The 27724-nt window shown below is 35.3% G+C and overlaps 1 protein-coding gene across 2 annotated transcripts in view; it reads left to right on the plus strand.

The window, feature by feature from the left end:
• LOC138175880 (guanine nucleotide-binding protein G(t) subunit alpha-3) overlaps window positions 1–27724 on the plus strand; it is a 125278-nt gene that overhangs the window by 72701 nt on the left and 24853 nt on the right. For both annotated transcript variants that reach the window (XM_069106523.1, XM_069106522.1), the window contains 2 exons: window positions 10690–10831; window positions 20789–20946. In XM_069106523.1, the coding sequence (XP_068962624.1) occupies window positions 10690–10831; window positions 20789–20946 (300 nt within the window). The remainder of the gene's footprint in view (window positions 1–10689; window positions 10832–20788; window positions 20947–27724) is intronic.

Genomic DNA, 27724 nt, shown 5'->3' on the forward strand with positions numbered 1-27724 from the left:
CCATTTTATGGAGCATAAAAAGAAGATGCCAGACAACTTTTAGACTTGAAGGCACTTACAGTTTAATTGAGGAGATTATATATGTATGTAGGTATGTATGCATGTATGTATGTATCCGTATGCATACATGTCTATGTGTGTATGTACACACATGTTTATGTATGTATGTATGCATAGAACACCTAAATATACATAAACATTTAACCAACAGTGCAAAACAGGTCAAAGGAACCTTGAGTTTGGAGTAAAAAAAGAAGACATTAACTTACTAGCAGTGTGGCAGGGCAGTTAATCTCTCTAAACCTCAGTTTCTTTACATGTAAAATGGAGGTGAAAATATTTATACAACTTTCCTTGTGGAATTATTGTGAAAGAAAACCAATACAGAAGTCATAATATTTTGTAATGATTCAATTCAACAAATATCGGCTTATTGACAAAGCACAGTGATTAACAGCAGAGGAACAAAAGTAGTTGCCTTTGCTCTCAAGAATCTTTCCTAATATATGAGAAAGCAGAAGTATACAAATAAGGATACAAAAGATAGTGAGCAAAGTGCTGTGAGAAATTTGACAAAGGAAGGATCATTTCCATCTTTGTGATGAAGTGATGGAAGACATCAGGTAGTAGTGCCTGATTTAGACCTAGAAAAGGGTGTTTTGTTTTGCTTCGCTTTGGTTTTGTTTTGTTGATGAGCAGAGAGGAAGAGTTCATTCTAACCATGGTGGGCAGCATGAACAAAAACACTTCTATATGTAGGAGAGAGTAGACAAAAAAATAAAGAGAAAATCATTTGTCCGGCTGAAATACAGAGACCATGAAAGGGAGTGATTAAAAATTCAGCCATCTGCCATTATTGTTATTATTATATAAATATTCTTATAATCAAAGAGTGTTCTAAATGTCGGCTACTGTCATCATAATATTATTATGTATGACAAAAGAGTGGGACCAAATAAACTCATTATGAGCATTGAGGAGGAAAAATAAACTATGATCTTTGGTAGCCAAAGAGCAGCTCTTGGCAGATATGTGGCCAGAATACAATCTTGAAAGATAAGTGTTATATCAATGGATATGGAAGCCTGCTGAGTAGGGAAATCATGTGAGCTAATCTATTATTTTGGACATATAGTTTTCAGCTATATCCAATTATTGGTCATTAATATGATTAATATGGCTGTCAATGCAAGCCAGATTTTGTGATAGTAGCAAATACAAACTGAATGATCTTGATCTAGTGTTTTTCTTTGGACAGATGCAACTTCAATCTCACAGGAAACTCACAATCCCTGTCTGATTTATAGTGTGCTCATAGTTGCAAGGGAAGAGGGAGAGGATTTAATTTCTATTTGTGACATGAATAAATGCTCATGGAAATACATTGTTCTATTTTTGCCCAAATTCATTTAAAATTACTGCATCTCCCTGCTGACCCAGTATTTTAATGAGTGGGTTTTTTTTTAATGGGTTACTATATGTCTCAGGGCACTGACTTCTATGAAGTCCAGAAATATTGTGGTTGTAATTTATTATTATCAGTTAAGACACTTTGCTCTGATAAATCTTTTTAAGTGGTCATTAGTTTCCCACATTCCAATAAATATTACTGTAAAGCTGTCCCATCTTTTCAGAATATCATTTTAATATCAATGCTGCTTTTGTGGAATGAAAGTGACATTAGAAATTGACAGTTTTAATTTTGTCTGTTGCCTAGACAGTACATCTGTAAATTTCTGCCAACTAAATCATGCTTTGAATACATTACTTTTCTTTCATGCACTGGGTTTCATAGAATCATAGGAAATTTAGGTCTCAAGGGGAGGTATAGTAATCCAACTCCCTCACTTTACATATGAGGAGACTGGATTAGAGAGAAGTTACTTAGTCCTTGGTCTTATAAGCAGGAAATGACAGAGTCAAGTCATCTGAATACAAATCTATTACTCTTTCCAATGAACCACACTGTTCTTCCTTTTCAATACAGTCCAACCACAATGACAAAGAACATGATTTCAGCATATATTTTGCTATAGCTAGCCTATGTCCATGTCACCTAGTGCAGAGTGGCCTAAAACATAGGATGCCTTTTGCTGTAACAATCATGTGCCCCCAGAGAGGTCTGAAAAAGCTTTAGCCTAATGTGAAGTATTTGCAATATACTATGAGTTACAGCAGCCTATCATCTCACCAGATCCTGAATTAAAACAATACCAATCTCAGTATTTGGCAGAAATTTGCAGAGGTACTATCTAGGCAACAGACAAAATTAAAATCTCGGTTTCTCTAAAGCCATAGGTGGATCCTAGAGCCTATCTCTATTTTGGTGGGATTCAGCAATTTAACTTGCAAAGTCACAAAGTACTAAGGACAATCTCTTAAAATCATCATATTACACTATATCTCTGTGACCAGAGACTGGTGCTGCTTTGCTCCTTAAATGACATATTTCTTCTTTATCACCTTTCCTCTGTGACCAATGCACAAGGAGTATCAATTATGGTGAACTACAGACTGATGTTAGGAGGAAAATTTTTGCAGATACTCCTATGACTTAATGAGATGGGACTCATGACTAAGACATATTTATGTCAGGAATATAATTCTAGGAAGGCATGCCTCATTTAGAAAAAGAAAGATGATAGGTTAAGAACCAGTCAGTCAATAAGCCTTTATTAAGTATCATGTGTCTTCCAGGCACTGGGAATACAAACACGAAAGTGAAGCATTCTTTTCCCCTCAAGAAGCATACATTCTATCAGGAATGTATGTTTATGTATTCATGTATGTTTGTATGTATATATATATACATACACATATGTATGAATGTATTAATGCATATGTATATTTATAAATATAGATAAAATTAATACAAAATGGATTCACAGTAATTGGGGGGTAGAAAAAATGAAAGAATTAGTAGTTAGAGGAGAGAGATTAAGAAAGGCCTCATAGAGAAGGCAAAATGAGCTTAGTCTTAAAATAAACTATGAGTTGATAAAAGGTAGAAGTGAGGAGGAAAAACATTCCAGGCATCAAGAATAGTTGATGCAAAGGCATTATGGGAGACTGGAAATGGAATATTGTGTGTGTGAGGAATAGTAAGTAGGTCAATTTGGTAAGACCAAAGGATTATAAAGTGAAATAAGGTCACAAAGGTAGACTGAGGTCAGTTTGAGAAGAGCTTTAATTGACAAAGAGTGGAGTTTATTTTTGATCCAAGGAATCCTAGAGAGCCCCTGGAAATGCCATAGTCAGATCAACTCTTTAAAACACTACTTTGACTTCTGTGTAAGGATGAATAAGAGTAGGGAAAGAGTAGAAAGAAAGAGAACAATCAGGATTTGTTTACAATAGATCTGACATAAAGGCATGAGGGTGATAGTTATGTGAGTAGAAAGGAAAGGACAAAATACCATTGCACATTGAAAAGATAAACTTACCTGAGGAAATTTAGGAACCAAAATGGCGAACTTCAATATTTGGGTGTGTCTGAATGGAGACAGAAACAAAATTGATCTTATCATCAGGATCTATTACAGATAATTGGGGGTGAAAATGAAGGAGTAAATTCACAAAGAGTTTGGGAAATAGACCACAAGAATGGTCAAAGAGGTAGGAAATCTACTGATCTAGACATCTGCTGGAGCTCTCTCTTCCAAAAGCAGAACAGCTAAGGCTTTTCTTGGTTTGCTTTCATGGTAAATTTAACATTCAAAAGAAAGGAGAATTTGTGAAGGTGATATTATTCTGGACATGATCCTCAGCAATAAGGAGCAACTCATTGGTGGGATGAAAATTTCTTTGGAGACATTGACAAGTATAAATTTAATCTGAAATAGATAAGGAGAGGAAAGCTGGATATTGTCTCATATGTATCCTAAATTTTGGCATGGCAGGTTAAAACAGTGCAAAAAAGGAAAAATTGCATACTATAGATGAACATTCTACAGAATTTCCCAAAGGATGAAATTGTAAAGAATGAAAAGGGGGAATATGGGAGATTTCTAAAGAGTTGGATATGGATGCACAGGGAACTTATAGATGAGATATGGAAGTGTCTAAAATGGTATCTAGTGTCTTAAGGTTAAAATGAGCTGCAAATGTCAAGCACAATTCTGAACAAACCAAAGATGGCTGGAGAGGAGGGGAATCAAAGAAGAGATAGGACTATTGCTACAATAGGCATTTGGGGTGTAATACTCACAATGGTTGGGGCAACTAGGTGGTGCAGGGGATAGGTGGAGCCAAGAAGAACTGAGTTCAAATCTGGTCTCATACACTTACTACCTATGTGACAGTGGATAAGTCATGTCACCATGTTTTCCTCAGTCTCCTCATATGTAAAATGAGCTGGGGAAAGTAATGGAAAGTCACTTTAGTATCTTTGCCAAGAAAACCCCCAAACACGGTCACGCAACTGAAATGACTGAACAACAAAAAAACAATGAATACCAGGAAGAAAGCAGAACTGCAACACTTGGCAAGAGGATTATAGATAGATCTAAAAGGGACTTCAGAATCATCCTGCATGATCATCTAATTTTACAGATGAGTAAACTGAGAAAGTTAACTGATTTGATCACTTTTCCCCCTGTTATCTCTAACAAGGAAAATGACTGAGAACTACAATGGGTAGAGGAAAAATGCCTGGTGGGGGTCTGTCTTAATGTAAATAAAAAGATAGTAAAAGATCACCTGGGCAGGTAGGTGGCACAGTGGATAGAGTGCCAGACCTGGAGCCAGAAAAACATCATCCTGAGGTCAAATGTGGCCTCACATACTTACTAGCTCAGTGACTCTGGGCAAGTCACTTAATCCTGTTTGTCTTAGTTTCCTCACCTGTAAAATCAGCTGGAGAAGGAAGTGGCAAACCATTCTAGTATCCTTGCCACAAAAACCCCAAATTGGGTCAGAAAGTGTTGGGCAAGACTGAAAGGACTAAGCAACAACAACAAAAGAGAACCTAGAACTTTGGTGACTTAAAGTCATCTGGCCCAGGTGAGTAACATCCCAGGTTACCAAATGACCTGCCCGACATGATTACCAAGTGTTGTCAGTGATATTTGAAAAATCATGAAGAGCAAGAAGTACCAGAAGACTAGAGAAATCAGATGTTGTCCTATTTTTTTAAAGCAACAGAATGAAGTATGAAAATGTAAGCTACTCGGGGAGGCCAGGTAGCACAACAAGTAGGAGCCCTAGCCCCAATGTCAGGATGATCTGGGGATCGAATCCGGGCTCAGACACTTAGCACCCTCCCAGAAACACCTGGCCATGTAACCTTGAGCAAGTTACTTAACCCCAATTGCTTTAAAAAAAATGTAAGCTAGTGACCTGAAATTTGATTCCTGGCAAATTCTATGAATGGTTATGAACATACAGAAAAGGAATAAGTAACTAGAAAGGGACCTCGTGGCACAATCAAGAACAGTTCAGGCCCAAGTGGCCTCTTTTTCTTTACTTTTTGGTAAGGTTATTAGATGAATGAATCAGAAGAATTGTGTCAAAATTGTATCCTTAGATTTTAACAAAGCATCATATGATATTCTTGGGTACAAGATAGAGAGCTCTGAATCAGATGATAAAAAATTGAAGAAATGGTTGACTGCTCAGAGTCCAAGGATAATCATTAATGTATGGCTGTCAACTTAGAATGAGACTGAAAATGAAATTCACTAAATACCTGTTTTTGACTCTGAACTATTTAGCAATTGGTCTATTTAGCATTTTTATCAGTGATTTGGCAGTGGCACAGGTGGCATAATTTCCAGATAGCACAACCCTGTGAGAGGTTGTTAATGCCCTGGATCTTAGATTCAAGGATTCCAAATGAAAAATGGCAAAAAGCTGGAAGTTAAATATAATAACTGAGAATGTAACATGAATGCAACTTATTTACATATATAACCTGCATGGATGTGTATATGTGTATAAAATATATGTATATAGATAATTATGAATATTATATCACTTGTTTCCATGACAACCCTAGAAGGTGGTAGATATTATCCCATTTTACATTTGAGGAAATTGAAACCAAGATTAAGTGATTTGCCCAAGATCACGCAGCGAGTTAAGTGTCTGAGGCCGGATTTGAACTTACATCTTCCTAACTCCAGGTCTGGTGCTACATATACTAGTTATCTCTAATTTCTTCTGTGCTGCAATGGTGATTCTTTTATACAAAATGAGTGTGTGTGTGTGTGTGTGTGTGTGTGTGTGTGTGTGTAGATATAGATGCCGTTGAGTCATTTTTAATTGTGTCTGATTCTGTGACCCATTTGGGTTTTTTATTTTTTTTGGCAGAGATACTGGAGTGGCTTGCCTCATCCTTCCCCAGCTCCCTTTATAGAAGAGACAACTGAGGCAAAAAGGGTGAAATTATTTGCCCAGGGTCACATAGCTAGTATCTGAGGCCAGATGTGAACTCAGGAGGAGGAATCTTCCTGACTCCAGATCAGACCTGATGCACTTTGCCATCTAGCTCTGTGTGTGTGTATGTGTTTGTATGTGTGTGTATGCACATTGCAATAGAGAATTTTTTGGTGAGGAAACTCCCTCTACCAAAATAAATCCACAACTCTTATGCAACTTGTAGTTTGACAGATTTGCCCGAGGCACTCCTAGTTTAAATCACTTTTCTAGGGTCACATTTGTTGTCATTCAGTTGCTCAGTAGTGTCTGACTCCTTATGACTCTGTGCACCATAGAATAGGCCCTTCTATTCTCCACTGTCTCCCAAAATCTGTCCAATCTCATATTCATTGCTTCCATAACACTCTCTATCCAACTCATCCTCTGCCGTCCCCTTTTCCTTTTGCCTTCAGTTTTTCCTGGCATATTGTCTTTTCCAATGAGTCCTGTCTTCTCATCATGTAGCAAAGGATTTGAGGTTCATCTTCAGCATTTGTCCTTCCCATGATAGTCAGAGTTAATTTCTTTAAGTAGTGATTGATCTGATCTGCTTGCTATCCAAGGGATCCTCAAAAGTCTTCTCCAGCTCCACAATTTGAAAATGTCAATTCTGCAGACCTCGGCTTTCCTCATAGTCCAACTTTCACAGCTTTCCATGGCTTCTGGGGGGGGGGGGGAACACATTCAGACCTTTGTCAGCAAGGTAGTATCTCTGCTTTTCAGCATGCTGTCCAGATTTTCCATAGACTTCTTTCTAAGAATCAACTGTCTTTTAATTTCACGGCTACAGTCACAGACTGCAGTGAGATTTAACCTAAATATAAGATAATAAATATAAAATCTGACACTGCTTCCATTTCTTCTCCCTTTGTTTGCAGGAAATAATGTGACCAGATGCCATAATCTTATTTTTATTAGGCATCAAGCCAGTATTTACACTCTCTTCTATAACCCTTCTCAAGAGGTTTTTAAATTCTTCTTCTCTTTCTGTCATCAGAGTTCTATTGTCTACATATATAAGATTGTTGACATTTCTCCTGGCAACCTTGATTCTTGTTTTTGATTCATCCAATCTGGTATTTTGCATTATGTATTCTGTATACAAGTTAAATAAATAAAGTGACAACATACAGCCTTGTCATACCTCTTTCCCCATCTTGAATCAATCAGTGGTTCCGTACAAATTCCTTAGGAGACAAGTAAGAAGATGTGGTGCTCCTATCTCTTAGCACTATTTGTTGTGATACACATAGTCAAAGGCTTTATTGTAGACAATGAAGTAGAAATAAATGTTTTTTTTTTTCTGGAACTTCTTTGCTTTCTGAATATTTCAGTAAATATTGGCAATTTGGTGTCTAGTTTCCCTGCCTCTTAAGGTCACATAGTATGTATCAAAGGTAGAATTTGAACCTATGTCTTCCTGACTTTGAGACTGGCTCTCTATCCAGCACTACATATCATCTTCCATTATAAAATGGAATAGGAATAAATGTAAAATTCCTCATTTGGGTTAGAAGAACTGAACTTCAGAATCATAGGAAGAAGGTATAATTATTTTTCATTTCATGTTAAAAAGATATGAGTTTGAGTAGATTTAATTCCTCACAAAATTCTATAGTTTATTATTAAATGGATGATCAGAGAACATATAGAAAAATAAGAAGTGACTAGAAAGAGCCAGCAAGGTTCCATCAAGAGGAGTTCATGTCTAATTGACCTCGTTTCCTTTGTGGATTGAGAAATGGATGAAGGAACTCAGAATATTTAGCATAAAGTAGGGGCAATGTGATAGTGATCTTCTAGTATTGAAAGACACTCTATAAAAGGAATATAATTATTCTATTTGACCCTAGATGGCAGAACAAAACCAGTGGGTAGAAACTGTGGAAAGATTTAGGATTCTTGTATGGAAAAATTTCCCCAAAATTAAAGTCATCTAAAAGTGAAATGGGATTGAGTTCTTTCCCTATCTACAGATCCAAAAGGAAATTTCATCCTTACTCCTCTTAAGTTGTATATGATGTGGATAGGTATGTATGTTAATATGCATGTATACATACACACACACACTCCATGTGGACATTTTCTTGGAATACAATATGAAGTGTTGGCCTATTATAGCTCATTTCTGCAAGTACTTTCAAGATGTCACAACAGTTTTTTGTTCAATTGTAAGTCCTTACCACAGCTGAGTTCTTTAGTCAATGTGGGAATTCATTTTGCTTGGCTATGCTTATTATGTATGGGTTTTTTTCCTTCTTATAGTTTGTAGAGGTACGTGGGAGGGAGAGAAAATAATTGCTTGCTAATTGAAAGAAATAACTTTAAAAAGAAGGCAAAATATATAAATGGGTTGCTTTAGGAGAAATTGAATTCACCCTCACTGGAAGTCTTCAGGCAAAGGCTAATTAACTATTATTGGGAATGCTGTCCAGGTATGGTTAAGGCTATGCAGTCTCTGAGTCTCAGCCTTGACAATGCTATAATTCACTTTTTCCATAAGTCAAAATTCATTCTACTTTGAGAATTTGTTCTTACTCTTGTAGTTTGGCTTACAGTGAATGACCAAGTTCTATTTTTTTACTGACAATATTTCTTTATGGAATACCCATGTTCACAGCCTATTCTATAAAAAGAGAAATCTGTTATAGCCTAGGGAAATTGAATCATTGCTTTGGCTTTCTCCTTTTTAATCATTTGCTTCAGTCACACCTCTCAGAAGAAGAGTTTTCCTCATGCCAAGGTCATTCAATTTGTGTAAAAAAGAATCAAAACAATTACAGCATAGTCACACTTTGAACTCTAACATCTCTCAGGAGATCTCAATATATTCAACAGATTTTTTAAAATGCCACTTTATTCAAAATTATTCCTCCAAATCTGTGAATCACTACTAAGTAATTATATAATAAACTTCAATAAATTCTTGTAAACTAATTTCCTTTCAAAAGACATATCTATCAAAATAGATATAGATAGATATAGTTGTAGGTAGGTAGAGAGAGAGAGAAAGAGAGAGAGAGAGATGAGCTAACCCTTCAGTCCTATTAGTAAAACATGATTTGGTTTCTTTCTGAACAATGGTTTAAATGGAAGGAATAGACACATTAAGCAAAACACAAATAAAAACATACTGGAAAATAATTGTACTAAGGAATAACAAAAAGTCAACCACAGGAAAATTACTTAAATCAAAAATGATGCTTTTTTCCTCCCACTGGAAATACACATCATGTAATACTGAAAATAGAAAACAGACCTTCCTATTTTTCCCTGTATCTTAAGTGATCAGAAGAGGCATGCGTTTCCTAGTTACTGTCTCTACTTCCTGTAGAAATTATTCAATATTCTATTAAAAATTTCATGGTACTGTATATGTTCGTGTTTTTGGAATCTGGATATTATCCTCTTGAGAGGGAGTGAACTTTCCAAAGCAAAATGTCCATGATTTGCCACACGTAAACAAATGGTGTATTCTGAGAGGATTCCAGGGTCTCCAAGCAGTTTTTTTTTAGTAGTTTTTCCTGATTAAGATAAAATCAAGGTCACAAATTAAAAAAAAAATTAAACCATTTTAAATAGCAAAAATAAAGAAGTCAAATCTGAAGGCATAAAGTAATTCAGATTCATTTCATGTTTTATGCTGTCATTCTGGATTGTTTTTGTTCTTTCTATTGCTTATCAAACTATTTCTTAAAGGGTGGTTCAGAGACCCATAGGGGTCCTAAGACTAATTCAGGGGGTCCACAAGGACAGAACATTTTTTCAGAATAATACTAAGACATTTTCATTTCTGATAGAGTAAATATAAAAATAGATCTAAGCCACATAAAGAAATAAAGCTCTTGGGTGGGTCCTTACTAATTTTAAGAATAGAAAGGAGTCCCTTTCAGAATTACATTCTTAGCGTTACAAGTCAGCAAGGATAGAACATAAAGAGCAAGGCTTGAAGAAGAACCGAGGTCGTCTTGTTTCTAATGCATACTGTGTGACCTGGTCAAATCTCTTAATTTGGCAACGTCTCAAGCAATGCTCATTGACTCTGAGGTATAGCTCAGTTGCCAATCTGCACTGGAGTAGGAACTTTTCCATATTTAGGAATTCTCTGTGCCAGTGAAATTTAGTGGTCCAGAGCTACCACAAACATCCTAGTCAAATCCTTTAAAGTCAGAGATTTTTGCCCCAAACCACAAACTATTTCTGGTATGATTTGGTATTACCAAAGAGTCAAATATTCAACTCACTGTGGGCTTTTCTCTGTTTCAATTACAGGATTATCCACAAGAATGGCTACACAGAGCAAGAATGCATGGAGTTCAAAGCTGTTGTTTACAGTAACACCCTACAATCCATTCTGGCCATTGTGAAGGCTATGACAGTTCTGGGGATTGATTATGTAAATCCCCAAAGTACAGTAAGTGTAAACCAATGTCATTGAACAGTGAGATCCTAAACCAAAACAATAACATTGAATCATTTTGTGGCAGCTGCTAGTTGACACAAGAGATAGAGAACTAGACTTGGACTCAGGAAATTTTAAGTTCAAATCTTGCCCAAGACATTTATCAGGAATATGGTCTTAGATAGATCACTTGACCTCTCTCTTAGCCTCAGATTCTTTATCTGTTAAATGGGGATAAAAATAGCACCTACTTTACAGGGTTGTTTTGAAGATCAAATGAAATAATATCTATGATGCAATTTGGAGACTTTAACACTTTAGTTACTACCACTCTTGTTACTGCTATTATTAACTGAATACAAGTACCCCAAATCCCAAATATGCTTCTATCTAGGCCACAAATTATTTTATAGCTGAGGTCTCTGTGGGCTAAATTTCATATTCAACCAATATACTACCTCTTTGTCTTACCATCATATACTTGCACATATATTTTAAAAGAAAGTTTCTTTCTTTATTTTCTGGATTGAAATATTAAAAAAGAACTATATGGGAAATTCATTTCTTCATTCAATATGCACTATTAAATGCCTTCTATGTGCCAAATACTTTGCACTGTGCTTTATGATTGAAAAATATCAAGTGGCTAGAGAGAAAGGTAGCAAATGGACAGATTATGTGTTGTACTGGTAAACACATAAAATTAAAATACTTAAATAGATGACTCCAGTGTGTTTAATAGGCACACTCCCTCATAAATGATTTATAGGAGAATATGGATAAGGGAAATAAGATGAGAAGGGATGTTACAATCTGCATCACTGAAGTGAATAACTCCATTGATAAAATCTAAATCCACAGGAATATTTTGGCTTCACAGATATAAAGGATTTAAAGTTTTATGAAATCCAATTTGTAGGGTAGTCAATTTTTTTTTTCCAAAACAGAAATAATAGGGATGGAAAGGACTTCAGATGTATTTGGTTTAACCCTCTAACTTTGTGGATGAAAAAAGAGATCCATAGAGATAACGTGCTGTCCAGAATCATGGTAAAAGCAATTGGCAAAGTCTGGATTCAAACTCATATCTTCTTGTTCCAAGTTCGTCTATGGTCATTATATGTAGCACTTATCAGAAACAGAACTTGAACTCAGATCTTTCTGACTCTAAAACTAGCCCATTACCCACAGTTCTCTTCTACCTCTCATAAATTCGTTAGAGGTAGAAATATGGTATTTTTCATGTTGGAAATCATAAGCCATTAGTGGGATTTTTTTTTTGTTTGTTTGGACTGGACTTGTGTCCTTCAAAAAGAGAACTCCCACTGGAGAAACTCCTTCTAACAATGTATACTGTGACTTTTTTACATCTAATAATATTAGAGTGGCCTGAGACAGTTAGAAGTTAAGTAACATCCTCAGGGTCACATAGCTAGTCTATGTCAGAAATAGTACTTAAACCTAGTGTTTCTTGATTTTAATGCTGTCTTTCTATCTACTAAGCCAAGTTATTTTTCAATCTATATTCTACCCCTCTCTCCTACCCAAAAAAAGCTTTGGTAAAATAAATGACAGAAATCTGAGAATTTAGCCAGGTAGAGCATAGGATCATACATGACGGGATTATAAAATCATGGATATTGAGCTTAGAAGAAACTGAGAAGTCATTTAATACAACCCCTTAATTTCACAGATAAGGAAAGAGACCAAAATTTGTTTAGTGATTTACCCAAGGTCACACAGGTATTAGGTAGCAATACCACAATTTCCACACTGGTTGAAAGCTGGAGAAGATATGAAGTCCAAAGCAAAGGTCTTAGGATATCCATCCTTATCCAGAAATAAAGAATTCTCATTCAGAGGACCATAAAAGCATCTGCTCCCAATGCTTATTTTGGCATCCTGTTAGTGGAGTAAATATAAAATAAAGATCAAATACAATAGCTAAGTAATAGGAGAAGACACATTTGTAGCATCCTTCAAAAGAAATGTCATATGGGACAAACTGAAATCCATTCAGAAATATCTAATAAGTGCCTAGATAATCCTTTCATGCAACTTTTTTTAGAAGAAAAATAGTAAAGATCTCATTTTCCCATCACATATATTTTTTATTTTATTTGCTTTCCTTTTTTGCTTTTAGGAAATTTATTTTATTTTAATTTGTGGAATAAAACAAATATTTTCATGACATAATATAATAAAAAGATGATTGAAAACAAAACTGCAAATTAATTATGTGCAACTTGCTATTTCTTCTAAATACATAGCAAAGTTAGCATGTAAATGTCTTTTTTCTTTTTTTATTCCCTCCCCTATTTTAATTTCATTAAAAATATTAATGCTATAATAAATAATATTATATACTATATAATAAATACCATATTAAAATGCAACTAACATAACTTTGTACACTGGCTAACAATCACCTAAAATATTGCTTGTTTATGCAGATGCCACAAATTTCCTTAATTAATTCATTCATTAATAAAGTTTTGTTCAACTGACTGGACAAATGTTATATCCATTCATATAGCTACAACTTGTTCCAGACTTTAGTCCCAGAATTAAGGGACTACATTTGGAAATTCATGGCATGAACTGCCTAGCACAGAGTCATACTAAAAGAACTATGTCATTGGCCTTCATGCAGGTTCTTTTCTGTGGTTCAGACCAGGAATGTTTCTGTGGATTGTATATTTCATGTGTGGAAGTACTTTTATAATTTTTTTTTCATGTAAGTTTACCTTACCCTTTCCTTACAATAATGGATAACTTATATAACAAGTATTATTATGTAGAAGAAGTATTATTTTTTTAGAACAAGTATTATTGTCCCCATCTGAAAGATGAGCAAATTAAGGCCATTAACCTTTAATTCAATAATAAGTATTTTTGGGGTGCAGGCCTGAGATTTCATTGGTGAGGTAGCATGGTAGCACACAAAAGTAGCAGTGGGTTTGGAGTCACAGGACATTCGTTCAAATTCTGTCTTTGTCAAAGTGGATATAGAGGGACCTGGATATGGAATCAGGAAGACCTGAGTTCAAATACTACCTCAAATAGGTATTAGCTTTGTGGACCCAAGCAAGTCACTTAACCTCTCAACCTTAGTTTCTTCATCTGCAAAACAGCACCTTTCTCTCAGAGATAATATCTGTAAAGTACTTTGTGAACCTTAAAATGATCTATACATGCTGGCTCTCTAGCTGCTACCCAAGTGGCCTTGGGCTTATCAATTTTTCTAGCATTGGTTTCCCTATGCGTAAAATGTACAGGTTGGAGTACTTGACATTTGAGGTGTCTTCCCACTCCAAAACTATGAAACTGTGGTATAGGGAAATCCCTCTCCTAAAACCAATTGGTAACTGCTTTGCAATTTACAGAATTGCTCAGAACACTGAGAAGCTAAGTAAACTGTCCAGGGGCACAGATGATTTGTCAAAAGTGAGATCTGGAACCATATCTTCATGCCTTTGGTTCATTTCTATAACAGTGCTTCTCAATCATAATCACTGACCTTCTTACAGCACTTTAAGGCTTGCAAAGCACTTTTCATACTCCTTTGACTCTCACACCAAACCTATTAGAGAAGGGCTATTATTTTTCCCATATCACAGATGAAGAAGCAAGACTCAGAGAATGTAATACTTGCCTAGGTTAGCACAGTTATTCAGTGTTTACTCAGGATTAGAACTAAAGCCTACCAGAAACTTGGTCTGGCATGGTTGGCATGTCCCACTATTAGAATTATTAACAGTAAGTTACTTCTTAATATGTACATACATTATATGTGTATACATGTTTTATGATGAAAAAAAATTAGGGCAGATAATTCAGTATTTAGGTCCTTATCTTTTCTGCTGAGTTCTCATCACTTAATTCTGAGTGTCTTCATTTAGCATAGACATTGGCCATTCCATGTGTTTATCTTCCTTTGCATAAGGCTCTTTGGTGTTTTCTGATACACTTTCCATTAGCAAACAGCATTATTAAGGCAACACACCTTTTTACTTTATCATTTAAAGGATCTGTCATTCCATTAGTGCATGTATTTTCTACACTGATATTATGCTGATCCTTAGATAATGACATGCACTTTACCACCAAGTTCAAATATAAGGAGATCTTATCACTAGAATTTATTCAATTATTGAGTTGGATCACTTCAAGAGTGAAGCTTGGTATCCAGAGTTTTGTTGAAGGCCTCACAATTCATAACCTCATTGACTAACAGAAACAAAGTGGCCCAGTTGTCAAGTATTGGTCCTTTCTCATGTATTGACATGATTCCTTGACATGAGACAAATAACTTCAATGTCAAGATACGTCACATATTACTGGATATTAGTATTAGCATATAATCTGATGAACTATTGTTTATTCAGATGATTTTAAGTTAACACTATTTTCATTTGGTTTTGATTTGTTGAAAGATTAATTTTTATTTAGTCTTTAATTTGTATATTTTATACATCTGTAGGCTAGAAGATCTTCACATGTGTGTATGTGTGTGATGGATCCCTTAACAGTCTGGTAAAATCTATGGAACCCTTTTCAGAATAAAATTGCTAAATGCATAAAATAAAAATCATTGCATTTCAAAAGAAACCAATTATGTTGAAATGTAATTATCAGTATCATTTTTAAAAAGCTCATGGACCCCAGGCTAAGAACTTTTTTCGAGACAGTAGTTTATTTCTACACACCCTCAATTGAGAACACCTTCAGGAAGGAGTAAAAACCAAGACAAAGAAAGAATATTATCTAGCAGTCAACATTAACCCAAAATAATGATTAATAATAATAAGTGCACATAACATTTTAAAGTTTGCAGTTAAAATATAGTATCTCCTTTGAGTATCTTAAAATTCTGAGATATATAGTACAAATAATATTGTTTCTATTTAATAGAAGAGGAAATAGGTAAAGCAATGTTAAAGATACTAAATGACTTCTCCATGGTCACACTGCTAGTAAGTGTCAGAAGTATGATGTCAGGGGCAGCTAGGTGGTGCTGTGAATAGAGCACCAACCCTGGAGTCAGGAGGACCTGCGTTCAAATCCAACCTTGGAGACTTGACACACTTACTAGCTGTGTGACCTTGGGCAAGTCACTTAACCCCAACTGCCTTGTCTTCTCCACTCCAAAAAAAAAAAAGAAAAAGTATGATGTGAACCTAAGTCATCCTGACTCAAAGTTCATCATGTCATCTGATGCATTCTAAAAATTCACCCGAAAAAAAATCATTGAGAACCTACTATAAGCAAAAGATTTGAGTGGGTCCTATGAGATCACAAAATTAAATGAGCCATAATACTGCTCTTGGAAGAGTTTATAATCCAAATATACAAACAAATCATGCTACTAAGTAGAATAATATGTCATTATAATATAATATAATATAATATGATATGATATGATATGATATGATATATGATATGATATAATATTATATAATATAATATGATATGATATGATATAATACGATATAACATAACATAACATAATATAACATAACATGACATGACATGACATGACATGACATGATATGATATGATATGATATGATATAATATAATATAACATAACATAACATAACATAACATAACATAACATAATATAATATAATATAATATAATATAATATAATATAATATAATATAATAATAATGTGGCTTAAAGAATTGGGAGAGGCAAAAATCATTTAAATGATTTTAAAGATATAAGGTGGTCCAAGATGAGGAAATTCCCCCAATGATAGCAGACCACCACATCCTCTGCAACATACAGTCTTAGTGAGTTACCAGAAGCACTATGAGGTTGAACAAGTGGCCCAAAGTCACAGACAATGAATAACAAGGGCGGGACAATACATAACATAACAAAAGAAAAATGTGTGGGGATGCAGAGGAAAGAGATAAAATGGCCATAAATTTTGCGTACAATCACATCAAGGACAGTGGACAGTATGTCAGATGCAAAATGAGAAATGTTAGCAGATTCAGCATTTTACTCCCATCCTGAATATCCAACATTACGGTCAATGACATGCAATGACATGTCCTCCAGGGAATGCCTGCTGTCCTGATACTGTCACTCAAACTTTGGGTCCCATAAAAATAGTCATCTCCATGGTAGATTACTTAAATTCCTATACCAGTACTCTCTGACCTGCCCTCCTAGCCTAGGACAACTTCACCCAATTCTAGAAACACTTGAGAGTACTGGAATGGAGGAAAGAACTTTGAGTGATCTCCAGGGGGCAATAAATTGACCACTTTCTTCTCATCCAAGTTCTCAGGCCATGAAAATTCCTATGGAATGAGCAGTATCTGACTCTCCTAAAATCCTTGACAATTCCAAGGGAGTATTGAGGGAACCAGATTCTTTTGAATCCTTTACAGTCTCACTTCTGAATACAATTTATTGGGATTCTTGATAGGTTTCTGGAAGGACTAGATATGCAAATGCTTCTTCACAAACTTTAGGACTGGGTCAGACTGGAAGCAAACACCTCATAGTAGTCAGGAACCACACAAGGTTATTGAGATTTGTTCTCCCCTATTAAAGTGTTTTCTTTTGTTTCTTCTAAATCACCTCCCGATCACAGCCCCCAAAATTTCTAGAGGGGCCCCTTAGGATTATTATTGGAAGGTACTTTGTAACTGTCATGAATTCTAGCTGAAACACTCTTTTTAATGCATCGTGAATACGGTATGTCATGGTATAGTCCAGTAATAGAATGCTGGTTTTGGCTTTAGAAGACCTAGGTTCTAATCTTGCTTCTGCTTTCTGCTACAGGTGTGAGTTTGGGCAAATTAAGGATTGAATCACATGACCTCCTTTTCAGTTCAGAATCAATGATCTCTTAACAACTCTTTAATACGTGATAAATTGTGACAATAGTGCTTCAATTCAAGGATCAGAGGGCACAGGGAACCATTTAATAGGGATTCTATTCTTTGTCAGATATATAAAATTGCATAGAAAAACAGTAGAACCCTATTAAAATGCAGATCCAGTGATAATGCTGGTTTTTACCTTTTAGGGAAATAACAACTGTGGTACTTACATAATATTTTAATGTTTACAAAGCACTTTACATGCATAGCCTCATTTGAAATTCACAATTCTGTCACAACCAGTTACCACTAATTAACATATGAGGAAACTGAGACTCAAAGAAGTTTAGTTGTCTTTTCAGGAGCTCACTACCAGTGAGGAATCATCTGACCTGGGATTTGAACCAAGATCATCCTGGCAATAAGTCCAAGACCTTAATCACTGCTCCCTGAAGAGGTGCATGCATACATTACTGTGTACAGGGGGACAGGATCTGATCTCAGCATAAATAAATTTATGGTCAGTGTTTTTCCCACTGCCTATATGTTAATACTAATATCCAATAATATGTGACATATCTTGGCATCGGAGTTATTTGTCTCATGTCAAGGAATCACATCAATACATGATAAAGTCCTGGTGCTTGACAACTGGGACACTTTGCTACTACTTTGCCACTTTTTTCCTACTGCCTTGGGGAAAATGATCTTGTATGAAATTTAAAATTTTGACACATAGGGAAAAAAAGCATAGGATCATTTATTTCAAGCTGAAAGGAATCTTTTAAAATATGAATTCCAATTGGCTCATTTTACAGAGGAAGAAACTAAAACCAAAGATGGAATGACTTGCCCAAAGTCACAGAGAGAATTATTGGCCAGGCCAGCTTTGCATCAAGTAACTTCAGATGCAGCGGTTTTCCACTCTTTCTTCCCAAGACCACCTAGTGTAATAAGCAAAGACTTCACTAGCAAAAAGCCATCTTTAGTCCTATGTTAAATTATGCTGTCTCAAAACTCATTTCTTTTCATCTTATATCCTCTCTTCAAATTCATTTTTTCCCTTAACTTGGAGCAATCATTTCAGCAGCAAATCACATGCAGTAATTCAAGTTAGGAGTTGATTAGCATGCACTCGGGTTCATTTCTAAGGCAGATACAAAAAAAAAAATTGTAAATATAAACTTCTGCTCTTGTGACTTTTTATCCCATGAAAGCAAAATAAGGGGAAATTACTTGTAATAATTTTCTTAGTATTTTCAGAAGGGAACTGTTTCTAATTTGTGTAAAAAAAAATTTGATGACTTCCTCCCTCCCCATCCCATCTATGCCCTCCCCAATGCTGTAGTACCTTCATCCTTCCATAATAGATGCCTTTCTATATTTGCTAAAATAAGCAACCAAATTCTCCATACTTAAGAAATAGTTTCGCGTCTTGAAATGCAATAAAACTTTGGTTTAGAAAGCTAAAACTGACTTACTCAATTAAAATTCTTACTCTAGATTCAAGGGTGTGGGACCAGCTGTCTCATTACATAAAATGCTCCAGATTACACTTTCACAGGGGAAGGTTTTATGTAAAATCATCAGCAAAACCAACAGGGTTTGCCATTCTCATTCACATTCAACCAGTCAGGAAGGAAAGTTGTCTTTACAAGAAATGAATCGGCAGTGACATGGTCCAGCTGGAGATTTCAGCTGTTTTGTAATTGAATTAGGTCAGTGAATGATCAGTTTGTTTGTGGCAATAGGGACTGATTATGATGGTACTAAAAACAAATAGAAGGGCTACCATAATAAGGTCTCTGATCTGTTTCTTATGAAATTCTGACCATTGCCACAACTCCAGATAAATGCATGAAACATAACCTGCAATGTACTCATAATAATAACCTAGTCATTTTTGTGGAAAATAGTGAGCATCTTTAAGAAAAAAAATGCAAGTCTCACGGGAATTATCTACAGTGGCAAAAGAATTTTGTCATGACAGAGTTCACAAGGAAGCTATGAATAGTGGAAAGATCTCTAGACTTGGAATAAAGAAATCTGAAACTGAGTCTGATACTAACTAGCTCTGTGACTGTAGACATGTCAATCCAGCTGAGACTCAGTTTGCTTTTTGTTAAAAATGGAGATAATCTCTGCTTCACAAGGTTTTGTTAATCAAGTGAGATAATGTATGTTATCTACTTTGTGGAGGGCTATAAAATGTCAGATATTATTATTATTTTCTCTAGTCTCTTCCAAGGTCCATTGCAACACCTTCAATATTAAACTTTTTCTCTTGCCTAACCAAATTCCCATCAAAACTAATTCCACTTCTGTATGCTACTAAATGGAGAAATAATTCTTCTGAGGGATAGGGAAGTATTATTTAAAAGTAAAATAGAGAGGAAGCCAAGACTAGTATATCGAGAGTCAGTCTCGGAATCAGGAGGACCTGAGTCCAAGTGTAGTCTCTGACACATATTAGTTGTTTGACCCTAATAAAATCATGTAAATTCTCAGTGCTTTTAAAAAGTTTTATAATATTATAATAAGCAGAATTGAGTGTTTCTGTATTGTAGAGATGAGGTTTTCTACTCTGCGGTTCCTAACCATAATGAAATCACAATAAACTAAAGTCAACTAAATAAATAAAAATACGAAACAATATAAGAAATATTATTACAAGACTTCTACCTATTTCTTTCATTTTATTTAAATTTCAAGCTGTATGATTCTTAATTTCTTGATAAATCAAATGGCTGCTTTGAAAGATACAGAAACAGGATATTTGCCATAAGGAGTCATGCTCAATATCCATTGAGAACAGTATGACAATGTTTCCCTCTAAAGAACTTCAGAGTTGTCTTTCTTGACATTTTACTAAAAAATTTAGAAAAGTATACTCATAAGTACACTCAATATACTTTCTGTTAGTAACTCATTATGGCATGAGAAAACTGTCAGGCTACTATGAGTTATGTTTCTTCTTGGCCACTGAGTACCATTTTATTATTGATATTAAAGAAGACATGTTGAAAGGAAAAGGGTAAATATCCCCCCAAATATGCTACTTTTTAAAAGTATTATTTGATTCCAAGTGAAAAAAATTTCATTCTTCTAACTAAAACCTAATTTAGGCAGACCAGAAACAACTCTGCATGATAGCAAGTGCCTTAGAAGATGGTACCATGACTGCTGAACTGGCTGGGATAATAAAACGACTGTGGAAAGACCCAGGAATCCAGGCCTGCTTTGATAGGGCATCAGAATATCAACTCAATGACTCAGCAGCATAGTAAGTAAATTCATTCTTATATGTATTTTCAATGAAATATGTTAAAAGTCAAATAGAATAATCAATTTGTAAAGAGTAATAGAGAAAAAATTCTATGTGCATTTGTAACATTGAAAATACTAAAGAGATAGCATATGGAATGAAGTAAAAAAAAAAAAAGCTAAGGTAAGAGAAGTTAGACTTGAAAATAATTACCAGATATGCTTTCATATAACTGTTTATCCAGCTGTTGCACTTGAGAAGATAAATAATGTGATATATTTGCCAAGTTAAATGCACAACATGGTCTAGTCACAATAAAATCAGGATGCTAATGTTTATAAAGGACTCAACACTCACAAAAATTAAGTATTTTTCAAAAAAGGAAATGATTGAATGACCTTCCCTGTATATACTTGTGTGTGTATGCAAACATACATATATTTCCCTGACACATACTAGGTCTGAGATCTTGAAAAGTCAATTAATCTCTCAGTTTCCAGGGTAACTCTGTAAAGACAGCAAGTTGTAAGATACGTACTTAGTCTGCATCAGGAGGAATTTTTCTCTGCTTGCTTCTTACAACAATGAAATCACATAGATAATAAAAAGATAGATACATAGATATATAAGTACTCAGAGGAATAGAGAGAGAGAGATAAGGGCTGCAACTGTGATTTCAGTGATATAGGGAACTGAATACTTAGAAAACTTGCTTTGCTAAGTCAATTTGGACATTTTCTGTAACTTGGAGTCGTAAAGTGTTGCCTAGAGCACTGGAGGGAATAAAAGTCTTGTTTGAAAAGCAAAGCAGAACCAAACAATCTAGGTTTTCCTCGTACCTGTCAAAATGCAAATGCTGACTTCATTGAATTGGCCCTTAAATCTAAAAATATATTGGCAAACTAAAACTTTGTTTAATATCAGAGAAACTGGTTGTACTTCTATTTGCCAGAAGCAAGGCTTCACTTTGGGACAAAAACAAAATATGTATATATAAACATATATGCATACATACACACACATACATACATACATGTATGTTTGAAAAATATGTGTATATGTGTGTGTGTGACATATTTCACAGTACCACATAATAAGTCTCAGGATTATAAATGTTCAAAGAAATCTCAAAGAAATAAGGTAAAATAAATGAAGAAATAGTTGACCAGCCATCACTTCTTTTCTAAAAGAAATACAGAATGTCTCATAATACAGAACTGTGTTCACACCAAAGCCTAAAATAGGAGGATAATAATAAAGAATACCTACATAAATGGCTCTTATACATGTGCTGATGAAAATCACTCTAGGGGAGGAATCATTACCTATTTTGCATCAAAGAGGTATTTTTATTTTCATTTTGGCTTAAGATTTTTGGGGGGTTGACTTTATGAGAGAACTCCTTACCCAAACAGGTAAGACCTATTGCTGGCAAAATGAGAAGAGCTAGGCATGATAGAATAGTAGATATGGGTGGATGTGTCAACTTGGGCATCTGCTGGGTAAAGGCTGGCTGGAACCACTGGTTTAGGATTAAAGTGGAAAATAATCACACACACAGAGATGCTGTGAATGTAATAAACAGAAACAAGATCATTTCAAAAATCAGAAGACTGTGTGTGAAATGGGAGACATTATATGTAGTTTGGATTTTTGTGTGTATTAAATTTAACACTATAGTAACAAAAGTGCCTTGTTTGTATGCATCCCCTTCTTAACTTCCTTCTCATTGTGGGGTACTTTCTAATGATTTATTGATAACATTTTTCTTTCTGTTCCTTTTGTTGCGTTATTATCCCACATGTAACAAATAAGTACATTCCAGCAAAAATAAATTTCTGCATTGACTATGCCTGAATATGTATCTCTTTTGGCACCTGTTGTCTACCACTTCTGTGCCAAGGGATAGAAAATATGGCACATCATTAGTCTTATGGAGTTGTGATTAGTCACTGAGAGTTCTGTAGTCTTTAAGAGTTATTTTCCCTTAAAATTCTTTTGGTCATTGAACAAATTTTTCTTCTGGTTCTATTCAATTTATGCTATATTAGTTCATAGAAATTTTAATAGGATTCATTGAAACTATAATATGTATTACTTCTTACTCTCTAATAATATTCTATTAGCCTTCATACTCTATAATTCATTCAGCCATCTCTTTTTTGATGAATATCACCTTTTTTCATCTTTTTGCCATAATAAAAACGTGGCTATAAATATTTGCTATTTTTCTACATAAGTTCTTTGTCTGAGTCTTTTACTGCTTTGGGGTGTACACCTTTGACATTTACATTTTGCAACCCAGTATCACACAGTCAAAAGGTTTAGAAAATTTAGTGACTTTTGGGATTTAATTGTAAATTATTTTCCAGAATAGTTGAACCAATTCAAAGTGCAACCAACAATGCATTGGCACATGCCATTTTCCTCATCTGTTATCGTTCCAATCCAAAAGGTATTAGGTTGAAACTTATAACTGTTTAAACTCGCATTTCTTTTATTACTAGTTATTTTATAATTTTCTCTTATGGTTAATAAAAGCTTGCATTTCTTCCTTTGAAAACTGCCTCTTCATATTATTTGACCACTTATCTTTTGGGAAATCAAGTGGCAAATTCATTGGGTGGTCAAAGCATAGACTTATATAAGGGTGAGGCCTTAGAGAAAATCTGGTGAAGTCCAACCCTTCTCATTTTATAGATGAGACACAGAGGGGAAAAGTAAACACAAATTCGGGACTAATTAATTATTTGACATGGGCAACAAGTAGCAGAGCTAGCATTTGAGATCTTCTGACTATTAGAAAATTTTCCATAAAAATCTATTTTTATATATATATATATATATATATATATATATATATATATATAGTCTTCAGGTATACATACATACAAATATATATATGTGTGTATATATATCATTAGAAATATTATTTTTAAACAGATATAGGAAATAACCAGTCTTTCAAAACAATTGAACCAAATTATTGAATGGTTCCTATTTTTTTTCCAGTTTTACAAGATAGGCATCCACAACCAAATACCGAATTTGCATATTAAACAATATTTTCACATTCAAATAAGCTTCATCGTGAATGGAAATGAAGATGTTTAAATATGTCCTTTAAGCATTTTTTCCACCATCTAACAGACATAGTTTTTAAATTATCTTAATTTTGAAAGGTATGTTTATTTTTTTTGAAAGACTTCATGACTCAACAGACTAATACCCTTCCTAGTTCATAGGCATATTCAGGTAAATAGCCAACTCTGTATGTATCATACTACATTAAAGTTCATGGAAACTGAGAAGCATATGTTCTCAATTCTTTCTGCAGAAACATTTATTCTATATACTAGGAGTAACTTTTGAAAAATCACTTTATCAACTATTATCTTTTGTTTTTCAGTTGTTTCAGTCTTGTATGACTCTTTGTGACCCCATTTGGGCTTTTCTTGGCAAAGACATTGAAATAGCTTGCCATGTCTTTCCCCAGCTCATTTTACAGATGAGGAAACTGAGACAAATAGGGTTGTGATTTGGCCAAGGTCACACAGCTAATAAGTGCCTGAGGCCACATTTGAACTCAGGTCTTCCTGACTCCAGGCTCAGTGCTCCATCTGCTGTGTCACCCAGCTGTCCTCCCCCCCCCCCCCCCACACACACACATATATTATCTTGGCTTTGCTAAACTGAAAAGGAATCACTATTTTGGGGGAAAAGTGATGAATTATAGGTTTACTTATACTCAAAAGGGAAGTCATTATTTTCCCCCATTAAAGCCCTCAACCCCACACCCTCACATATATTACACTTGGAGAAAGGAGTCTTCTCCAGATCTTTTTGTTTCTGTTGAGGATTCTCCCATTCTCCCATTTACATAGACTTGATTCCGCAGAATCATCCTTAATTCTTCACTTCCTATATATTATTAGTTATGAAGCCACACTGATTCTATGTCCACAACAGCTCTCTCATTCTTTGATCCTCTCAAATGATCACTCTTCTAGCTCATTGCCTCTTGTCTGCTCTCTTCATCACAATGTCTGGATTATTGCAGCAATCTCAAAAGTGATCTCTGTGGTTCTAAATCTCCCCGCCTTCCAATCTGTCCTTCACATTGCAGCAAAAATAATTTACCTAAACTATGTGGCTCTTCGTGTCCCTCCTTTGCTCAAAAACCTTCAGTGACTTTCCATTTGACTATAGGTTAAGATGCAAACTTGTCTACCTGGCATTTTAAACCTTCCACAATCTGGCCCCCACCTACTTTTCTTGTATTGCATATTATTCTCCTTCACACACTCTGTATTCCCACAAAATTTGCTTCCTGACTGTAACCAGAGTATGACATTTCTCAGTACCTATTCACAGACTTGATTTCATGTTTATGACACCATCCCTTCTGATGACTTCCTTGCAGAACCTTTGTCTGCCTTCAAAGTTCAGCTTAGGTACCATCTCCTATGAGAAACCTTTCCTGATTCTCCCAAATATTAAGCCCTCTCTCCTTCAAACTATAATGCATTATGAGTCCACCTACATGTTAGAGTTACACACACACACACACACCCCATAAAACATAAGCTCCCTGAGGGCAAGAACTCTTTTCTTTGTGTCCTTGCATCACTTATGTGTAACACAGGGGTGGGGATGCTGTGACCTCAAGGCCACATGTGGCATTCCAGGTCCTCAATTGTGGCCCTTTGACTGAATCCAAACTTCACAAAACAACTCCTTTTATTAAGGGGATTTGTTACTAACCCAACAGGCATTCAGTACATATATGTTTTGTTCTGTGTCCAAGCCAGGAAGCATTGTGTAATTTAAAGAATGCTGGAGATGCTTATTCAAATCCCAAGTCTGCCATCTATTAGCAGAGTGACTCTTGGCAAGTCACTTAAACTTTTCTGAGCCTCAGCTTCCTCATCTGTAAAATGGCTACAAAATACCTGTAGTAGCTACCTCATAGGAGTTTAAAAGACTTAAATAAAATATATACAGCACTTATTAAACTTCAAGGTGCTATAAAGATCTTTCAATATCATAGGTTCAAAACTAGGGGTGGGGGAAAAATGTATCCTTTTCTGTAAAACAAGGTAAACTATCTAATCTCTGGTTCCTTACAATAGTAGTAAGGACACTGAATTTTAAATCTAGGTTTGAAACATGGTTGTGTCATTCTTTATCTTTCTTGTTTTTTTCCTTTTGGAAGGCAATTGAGGTTAAGTAACTTGCCCAAGGTTACATGGCTAGTTTTGTGTGTATGTGTATGTGTGTGTTAAGTGTCTGAGGCCGGAACCGAACTCGGGTCCTCCTGACTCCAGGGCCGGCACTTACTCACTGCGCCACCTAGCCTCCCCTCTATCTTTCTAACATTGGACAAACCATTTAATATTTCTGGGACTTTGTTTCCTCTCTAAGCCAACTTTTTTTTTTAATAGATGAAGAAATTAAGTCCCAGAGACCTTAAGGAAGTTGATCAACGTTACACAAATAGTAACTGAGAGCATCAATTTTCAAACTCAGACTCTCTTATTCCAAATGCATTAATCTTTCCAGTATTCAAAGGAAATTAGGAAATTTCTCATAAAACACTTCAAATTATGTATAATAAAACCACTTGCCTGGGGTTCTCCGACTACTATGTTATGGAACAGGGAATAGAACCCACTCATTTCAGCACAAAGCCATTATCACCCATAAGTGACAAAATTACACCAAAGCGATCGTCAATACTTACATTCATCTGATTATGAGACTGTTGTTGTTTGAATATTATAAATGCAAGAGGGAAGCTTGTGATACCTGATGGATCTCAGGCTGCAGCTTTGAACTGTAAGGAGATAAGAGCAGCTGCTAAGTTGCCAGCGTATTTAATATTTGAAGTTAAAGGTCCATCACCCAGAAAGGACTAGCCATTTAAAAACCTTTCTGTGTTGCTAATTTATCAGATGCATTGGGCTGAAATTTATAGCATGGTAAATAAGCTAGTAGTTTTCCCTGATCCAGAGTGCTGAGAGACAGGAAATAGTAAATACTGAGTCTGATTCTACAACTAAAAGGTTGGCTGCTGAGGTGGTGTGATACTCCTTAGTGATGCCCTCCTTAAGTTTAAATGGGGGGTGTGAAACTTGGGCTCCCCCTGCAGGAGACTGAAAATGAGAAGGTTTCCAGAGACATTATTCCATTATTCCAAAATAGAATTGTAAATCTGGCAGACTGTCAGTAACAATATCCTCTATAAACAATAAGTCTTTCAGATAATGCTATGGGAAATTTCCTGATAGCATTTCATCATGTTGATTGGAACCTCCTGGGATTTTGTGGTGATTTGAGCCTTACAGCTAAGGCTCTGAGGTAGTTCCAGCCTAGACACACAGGATCATAGGGTAATAGGTCTAGTGCAGGAAAGGATCTCATAAACAAGCTAGGCCAACCCTCTCATTCTGCAGATTAAAAGCAAAGCTTTAGGGAGGTTAAGAGACCTTGCTCATGATCACAGATGTTGCTACTGAGCCCTGGTCCTTTAGCTCCAGATCCTTGAGAATCTTGAAGAGATTAGACTAAGGTCTAAAAGAAAACAAACTGTATCTGGAATGAATGTCAGAGATTAGATAGTCTGATATGCTGGAAACTAAGACCCAAAGAGGCTAAATGCCTTGCCTTAGGTCCCAAAGTTAGATAAGTATCAGGGACAGGATTTAAAACCTGAACTTCTAAGTCTAAAGTCTTTGAGATTTTAGAAGGTATTTTAAAGATTATCTAGCTCTCTCTCTCTCTCTCTCTCTCTCTC

The sequence above is a fragment of the Petaurus breviceps genome, unplaced genomic scaffold (assembly GCF_028583685.1).
Source record: "Petaurus breviceps papuanus isolate PSGF00001 unplaced genomic scaffold, PetGlider_PUasm1.0 79, whole genome shotgun sequence".
In the NCBI taxonomy this organism is placed as follows: Eukaryota; Metazoa; Chordata; class Mammalia; order Diprotodontia; family Petauridae; genus Petaurus; species Petaurus breviceps.